The sequence below is a fragment of the Trichomycterus rosablanca genome, chromosome 10 (assembly GCF_030014385.1).
Source record: "Trichomycterus rosablanca isolate fTriRos1 chromosome 10, fTriRos1.hap1, whole genome shotgun sequence".
In the NCBI taxonomy this organism is placed as follows: Eukaryota; Metazoa; Chordata; class Actinopteri; order Siluriformes; family Trichomycteridae; genus Trichomycterus; species Trichomycterus rosablanca.
This window is the reverse complement of record NC_085997.1, coordinates 36,818,455-36,827,234: the sequence shown is the minus strand read 5'-3', so window position 1 is coordinate 36,827,234 and position 8,780 is coordinate 36,818,455. Positions and strand designations below refer to the sequence as shown.

The following is an 8,780-nucleotide window of genomic DNA, read 5'->3' as shown; positions in this document are numbered from 1 at the left end:
AACGAACCGTTACTGCTAATTGAATGGAATGAAGTGGCCGCGTCCTAATCCGCGTCCTCGCTTACTAGACAGCGTGCAAACTAGGACCCTACACCTAAACGCGCTGTTCTACTTTAGCACCCTACTTAGTGCACAGTGTGCGATTGGGACAAAGTCCGAAGTAATGACAGTGGACAGATAGATAGTGATTGAAACTTTTCCGCGATGTTACAAAACAACCAGAAAACGAACCGCCTTCACAAACACGAACTGTGAATCCAGAATTAATTAAATCTAATATAATTTAATAATAAATAAAGTGTTTATGAAGAAATAAAGTACTTACAGGGTGCAGAGAAGAGCTGTACCATCCACATTGTGAGAGGAGAATGTGAGGAGTGAATGAGAGAGAAAAAGAGTGAGAGAGATAGAAGGACAGAGAGAGAGAGAGAGAGAGAGAGAGGGCAGTTGAATTTGGAGGGATTGCCTCTTTTGCCCCCTAAAAGATCCTCAATGGGGTTTCAATCATATACATCTTAAATATTCGATTCAGAGTCTAATTAAATTCAGCTCTCTCTTTCTCTCTCTGACCAAAAGTATGTGGACACCCGACTTTGAGCTTGTTGGACATTCAAAGCCAAACCTTTTCACAGTTTCAGCCTTTACTCTTCTGAAAACTCTGTCTGTGGGAATTTGTGCCCATTCAGTATACAGAATTTATAGAAAAGTGGAGCATCAGTGATGATGGATGTCAATGTCTGCAAAGGGGGCAACATATTAATACCTGGGGTTTTGACTTTGAATGTCCAGCAAGCTCAGTCGGGTGTCCACATACTTTTGGCCAGAGAGGCAGTTGAATTTGGAGGGATTGGGGGGGGGAGGCATTTAGACGCCTATTTTGCCCCCAAACAATCCTCTTACGGGTTTCAATCATATACGTCTTAAAGATTCGATTCAGACATTGTCGTTCAACATCACTGATGCTCCACTTTTCTATGAATTCTGTTTACTTTAGTGAATGGGCACAAATTCCCACAGACAGACTTTTCAGAAGAGTGAAGGCTGTTGAAACTGCGAAGAGGGCAACATATTCAAGTTCAAGTTCATCCTAAAGGTCTTTAATGAAGTTAAAGAGAGAGAGAGAGAGAGAGAGAGAGAGAGATTTGAAAATGAGTTGAATTTAATTACTCTGAATTTAATCTTTAAGACGTATGTGACAGAAACCCCAATGAGGATCATTTAGGGGGCAAGAGGCATCGTAATACCCCTCAATCCCTCCAAATTCAACTGCCTCTCTCACTCTCTATCTCTCTCTCTCTGACCAAAAGTATGTGAGCTCGTTGGACATTCAAAGCAAAACCACAGGCATTAATATGTTGCCCCCTTCGCAGTTTCAACAGCCTTCACTGTTCTGAAAAATCTGTCTGTGGGAATTTGTGCCCATTCTCTGAAGTATACAGGAAAGAGGAGCATCAATGATGTTGAACGACAATGTCTGGCTTGCAATCGACATTCCAATTAATCCTAAAGGTGTTTAATGAAGTTAAAGAGAGAGAGAGAGATTTGAAAATGAGTTGAATTTAATTCGACTCTGAATCGAATCTTTAAGATGTACAGTATATGATTGAAACCCTAATGAGGATCTTTTAGGGGCAAACGAGGTGTCTAAATACCTCCAATTCCAATACCCCCAATCCCTCCAAATTTAACCGCCTCTCTCACTCTCTCTCTCTTACCAAAAGTATGTGGACACCCAACAATGAGCTTGTTGGACATTCAAAGCAAAACCACAGGTATAATATGTTGCCATCTTCGCAGTTTCAACAGCCTTTACTCTTCTGAAAACTCTGTCTGTGGGAATTTGTGCCCATTCTATACAGAAATCAAAGTACAGAGGAGCATCAGTGATGCTGAACATCAATGTATGGCTTGCAATCAACATTCCAATTCATCCTAAAGGTGTTTAATAAGGTTTTTTGGGGTTTTGTGCAGGCCTATTGAGTTCCTCAACACCAAACTCACCAAACCATGTCTTTTTGGACCTTGCTCAATGCTTAAAACAGGAAAAGGCCTTCCCTAGGTTCTTTAAACACCTGTTATATACTTATTCATTTTTTTTTTCAGTCTGTGTGATTAGTAACAAGCTTTTTCAGGTGGCAGTAGTAGTGTAAAGTCGTGCAGGGTGTCCTGGTCATGCAGCAGGTGGGTTTGATGCTGCACAGCTCCAGTAGCTCATGTGTGTTTCCTCTAGATACCTTTCCAACACATGACTCAGGGTAGATTAGGTACTAAAGTGACCCCATGTGTGAGTAATTGTGAATGAAGGACTGATGGTAAATTTGTGTGTATACTTCGTCCATCCAGCGGTCAGTGACTGCTGTGTGTGTGTGTGTGTGTGTGTGTGTGTGTGTGTATGCTACATCAGCAGTGGAAACACTTAAACACTAATAGAATTCTGGCAGCACTACCTACAACTCACTAATTCAAAGTGACCTTCTCTTTTTACTTCTCTGTAACATTGTTTTGTACTGCATCATTCACCTCATCAATCCATTCACTCATTCATCCATCCACCCATTAATCCATCCACTCATTCATCCATCCACTCATTCGTCCATACACTCATCAATCCATACACTCATCAATCCATTCACTCATTCATCTTTCCACTCATCCATCCATTCATCCATACATCCACTCATCCATCCACTCATTAATCCATCCACTAATTCATCCATCCATCCACTCATTAATCCATACATCCACTTATTCATCCATCCACTCATCCATCCACTCATTTATCCACTCATTAATCCATCCATCCACTCATTAATCCATCCATCCACTCATTAATTCATCCACTCATTAATACATACATCCACTCATTCATCCATCCACTCATTAATCCATCCATCCACTTATTAATCCATACATTCATCCACTCATCCATCCACTCATTTATCCACTCATCCATCTATCCATCCACCCATCCATCCACTATTTATCCATCCATTCATCCATTTATCCATCCAACCATGCATCCATCTATCAACCCATCCATTCTCTATCTATCCATTTATTCATCCATTCACTATTTGTTTTTGTCTATTCATGCAGTCATCTGTTCATCAGTCTGTCTCTAAATGTGTTTGTCTTAGGTTAGTCTGTCCATTTTTAATCCATCCACCCGTCATTCTGTTCATATCTGTCCATCTATCTGTGCAGATTTCATCATTCACTCATTCATTGATTTGTGTTTTCTGTGCATGAGTATGTAAACTACACAGCTAAAAGTATGTGGACATTAATAAAGAGTTGCACCACATTCGCAGCTATAAAAGTCTCAGCTCTTCTTGGAATACCTTTCCACAATAGTAGCCTATATGTACTGTATATATATATATATATATATATATATATATATATATATATATATATATATATATATATATATACATGTATATATATATACGTATATATATATGTATATATATATATATATATATATATATATATACAGTGTATCACAAAAGTGAGTACACCCCTCACATTTCTGCAAATATTTTATTATATCTTTTCATGGGACAACACTATAGAAATAAAACTTGGATATAAGTTAGAGTAGTCAGTGTACACCTTGTATAGCAGTGTAGATTTACTGTCTTCTGAAAATAACTCAACACACAGCCATTAATGTCTAAATGGCTGGCAACATAAGTGAGTACACCCCACAGTGAACATGTCCAAATTGTGCCCAAAGTGTCAATATTTTGTGTGACCACCATTATTATCCAGCACTGCCTTAACCCTCCTGGGCATGGAATTCACCAGAGCTGCACAGGTTGCTACTGGAATCCTCTTCCACTCCTCCATGATGACATCACGGAGCTGGTGGATGTTAGACACCTTGAACTCCTCCACCTTCCACTTGAGGATGCGCCACAGGTGCTCAATTGGGTTTAGTCCATCACCTTTACCTTCAGCTTCCTCAGCAAGGCAGTTGTCATCTTGGAGGTTGTGTTTGGGGTCGTTATCCTGTTGGAAAACTGCCATGAGGCCCAGTTTTCGAAGGGAGGGATCATGCTCTGTTTCAGAATGTCACAGTACATGTTGGAATTCATGTTTCCCTCAATGAACTGCAGCTTCCCAGTGCCAGCAACACTCATGCAGCCCAAGACCATGATGCTACCACCACCATGCTTGACTGTAGGCAAGATACAGTGGTGGATACAACTCCGGACTGGTCAGACACACAGCAGACACTTGTGACCATGTATAATGGAGGGAAGACCAGGTTTAGACCCACTTGGGTATGGTGTGCTCATCAACCACTCCTTTGCTCCCACCTTGTGGAAGTACAAGAATCATGCAGTAACTGGAAATAAGAGACTTTTTTACTTTTATTGTTCTTTTTAATTGTTTAATTAATTTATTGCATATGAATGTAAATACACAATAATGACATTCACCAGAATGACGTTACACTGATAAGCTAAAACATTATGACCACCCGCCTATTTGATAACAGTGGTGCATGTGATGGTCAGCAATATGTTAGACGGCTGATGGAGGTTCCTCATGGCAAATCTGATCAGTATAAAGATCCAAGTGACTCTAAAAGGTCAGTCACTCAGATCTACAGACAGAGGGCATCTCACCTGGCGTCTGCGCACCCCTTCCTGTGTACGGAACTGCGTAGTTGCAGGCCAGTCAAAGTGCCCATTTTAATTACTGTCCACTGTCACCTACAATGGGCACACAGGCATCAGAACTGAGCATCTGAGCAACTGCAGAAGCTCGGCTGGTTGTTCACCTCACGATATACAGGAGTTAATAGACCTGCTGGTAACATCCTGGTAACAGATACACTATTGTACAGAGTAAAGCAGGACATTAGGTCATAATGTTTTGGCTCCTCAGTGTAATTCATAGTGTAATGGCTTTTATCCCTTTCATTGCTCATGCATATCATAAAGTAGCATCGATTTGCACATATTCTATATATTTTAATGCATAGTAGAAGACATTATCACTCAGGTTAGTTCAAGAAAAACAGAATGTCCCATTTCCATTTCTTTTCACACACATAAATATACAGCAGACCGGTCAGATGTGTGTATATATGAAGGTATAACATAGAATACACCAAACCACAAACCCTAGTGTAACAGAACACCCATAATGTAGTGTGCAAAGAAGGTCGTGTATAATTAATGGACCAAAATACTGTATGTGAACACCGAACCATGAGCGTACTGGCCTGTTCATTCCAAAACCATGGGCATTATTATGGCTACAACAGCATCCACTCTTCTGGAAGGAAAGGCTTTCCACAAGATTTTGGAGTGTGATCATTCAATCAGAAAAGCATCTGTGAATGTTGAACGAGAAGGCCGGGTCTTCATCACAAAAGCTGGTTAACGGGATGAAGGATTGGGCTCTGTGCTGACCAAGAGTTCCTTATATATTCCAGGATACGTTACTGATACTGTGTCAGTATTGTTTTCCTATTATACTCAAGTAATTAAACTCCTTATATGCGACCCTTACTGTTTTATGTAGCCTATATAATAACCAGGATGTGTAATTTTTTGGTGGGCGCCTGAGCAAAATCAATATACAGCAAGTTTGATGAGTATGCATGCTGATAAGAGACAGTCTGTTTCTTCATATGTGATTTCTGTACCCTATAAGTGATTGATAATAAATATCCTCCATTTAATCCCTCTATAAAATATACTAGATGCTACAAATATCTCCAGACCACCAGGTGGCACCAAACACATTAATGTTCCCGTCTAATGTTCATGCATGTTCATACACAACATAATACTACATTTTATATCATTCATATTAGCATAAAGATTACATTTTAACTTTACGCACTCATTTAATGACACAGTGTTTCATAATCAAATATATTAAACTGGTAATTTACCACAGTAATCTGTCTCCTGCAGCTTGGTTTGAACGCCTCATAATGGATCCTAAGAAGAAAAAGTGAATAAATTAGGATTTATAAAATAATTAATACGTAGTGTCAGAAAAGCAAGAAAAGACAAATAAATATAAGATAGACTCAAGAAAAATGAGATGCTGAGGACAAATAACACAGCTGATAGATAAAGACCAGAACAAAAGATCAGGTGTCTTTTTTTCTCGCTTTTTCTATTATGGATCAACAATCAATAATTTCCCTAGAGATAAATCCATCCATCCATCCAATCTGTCTGTCTATCCATCCATCCATCCAATCTATCTGTCTGTCCGTCCGTCCGTCCGTCCGTCCGTCCTATCTATCTGTCTGTCTCTGTCTATCTATCTATCCATCCATCAATCCATCCATCTATCAAAATATTTCATACATCTGCATTTCCAACATCATTCATTCATCTTCAGCAACCACTTCATCCTGGTGTGGGGTGAACTGGAAGGGTCCTGAGTCACTGGCTGGACAGGATGCCGCTCAATAGCAAGTTAACACACTCAAACAATTTAAATGAGCCAATTCACCCACTAGAATGTTTTTGGCATGTGGTATATTTACATTTTCGGCATTTAGCAGACACCTTTATGCAGAGTGACTTACAGTACTAAGCAATTGAGGGTTAAGGGCCTTGCTCAAGGGCCCAACAGTGGCAGCCTGGCAGTGGTGGGGCTTGAACCAGCAACCCTTTGATTACTAGTCCAGTACATTAACCGCTAGGCTACAACAACCTTAAATAAAATATTACATCTTTTCCCAGCCTATACTGTATTATTATATAAGTATTATTACTATTATTATTATTATATTATTATTATAGCATTATTAGGTAGAATGTTGGTCTATTATTATTTTGATTAAAGTCAGACTACAAGACCACCAAATCATCGCAAGGCAACACAGTCTCACAAGTTCACTCATTTACTCACACCTAGGGATGTTTTAGAGCTGCCAATCCACCCAATATCATGTTTCTGGGAGGGGGGGAGGAAACCGAATAATTGTGTCATTTAAATCAGTGGTCCCCAACCCATGGGACGTGGACCGGTACGGGTCCATGGGTCATTTATTGCCGGGCCGCACAGAGAGAATAAATAATTATTCTTTGGGTGTTACTGCCTCCTATCACCACTAGGTGGGAGCAGCGTCTCATTGCAGCGAAAAAAGCTTTTCCATTCTATAGTTACTCTATTTTAAATCCTCCCGCCCCCGCCGGTCCGTGAAATCATATCTTATATGAAACCAGTCCGTGGTGAAAAAAAGGTAGGGGACCTCTGATTTAAATGATAAATGGTACCAAATAATTCTCTGTTTTTTGTTTGTCCTGTTGCGTATGCCATGGTTGAATATGTTGTTTAAAGTTCTGCTGTAATATGTGAATATTTTGTGCTTCTGTGATGTTCAGTAGATCTTTGGATTCCTGGTCAGTCGCTCAGCCTGTAACTGTAACTGTAACTGTAAGGCTCATGCAGTTCTAATCACGTCTCAGGTTTGTGTATCAGGTACCGAGGTATCGTATCTGTAATTTACTCCTCCCATTTATTTCTCCTTCAGAAGCTTCTTTAGGAAGTCTACGACGTCCTCGCCTCGTTTCCAGGGCACCACCGCAGCCTTGTACACGCCCGGCTGCTCTGTTTGCATTTCTTGAATAATTGTATGCATGGGAAAACCATTCCTGGGGAAAACCACATCATTTTTTCCCAGCGCTAACGTGGGACAGATGTCGTTGGCCCCATCCCCGATGAAAAACACTTTCTGGAAGGGTTCTCCTCGTTCCTTCGTCCTTTTATCCAGGTATTCCCTCAGGATGACCTGCTTGCACAGGTTTTTCGGGCATTTGGAGCAGGAGTGGGAATGAAGCGGCCGTAAAACGAGTCGCCCGTCGGCGTCGAATTCTGCCGGGTTAGTGAAAACCTTCGAGAAAAAGGTCCAGAAGCCGGCTTTGCGTAGCCACGTATCTATGAAGTAGGCGTTAGAGTCTGAGAGAATGATGCACTCAAAGTCGCCAGCGGCAAACAGGAAGTCCAGCAGCGTCCTCCCCCCCGGAGAGGCCGGGATCTTCTCAATTTCGTCCTGGATGTTCTCCTCGGTCACGCCGCACTCGTGCAGGAATGTTAGGATGCGCTGTGAGTGTTCCAAGAAATATCCAGGGCTGAAACTGTCGCTCAGGTTGGACGGGAGGGTATGTAGGGGTGCAGCGCGCACCACCGAGTAGTCGCTGTTCTCATCGATCAGCGTGTCGTCAAAGTCGAAACAAAATAGAAATCGGGAGCACATGTTGGTGCAGGAGCAGGGCGACGTCTTCCTGTCTGGAAAAAAGACAAAACGGACATTAATTACTTCTTACATTAATAATATCAACAATATTTATTTATTTATTAGGATTTTAACGTCATGTTTTACACACTGTGGTTACATTCGTGACAGGACAGGTAGTTACTGCTTACACAAGATTCACCAAACACAGTCGTGGACAATTTAGTGTCTCCAGTTCACCTCACTTGCACGTCTTTGGACTGTGGGAGGAAATCGGAGCTCCCGGAGGAAACCCACACAGACACGGGGAGAACATGCAAACTCCACACAGAAAGGACCCAGACCACTCCACCTGGGGATCGAACTCAGGACCTTCTTGCTGTGAGGCGACAGTGCTACCCACCGAGCCGCCCTAATAATGATATAAAAAAACAATAATAATAACAATTATCTAGGATAGATGGGATGCCTATATACAGTGTATCACAAAAGTGAGTACACCCCTCACATTTCTGCAAATATTTCATTATATCTTTTCATGGGACAACACTATAGACAT

General features: G+C 41.0%; 1 protein-coding gene across 1 annotated transcript; it reads right to left on the bottom strand.

Moving 5' to 3' along the window:
• Positions 1-4,310: 4,310 nt before the first annotated feature.
• LOC134322114 (probable phosphatase phospho1) lies at positions 4,311-8,242 on the bottom strand. The gene is made up of 3 exons (XM_063003984.1): positions 7,472-8,242; positions 5,918-5,966; positions 4,311-4,325 (listed from the first exon to the last, which is right to left on the bottom strand). Exon 1 carries the CDS (start codon positions 8,240-8,242, stop codon positions 7,505-7,507), a length of 738 nt encoding a protein of 245 aa, XP_062860054.1. The 3' UTR covers positions 4,311-4,325; positions 5,918-5,966; positions 7,472-7,504.
• Between the last annotated feature and the right edge of the window lie 538 nt (positions 8,243-8,780).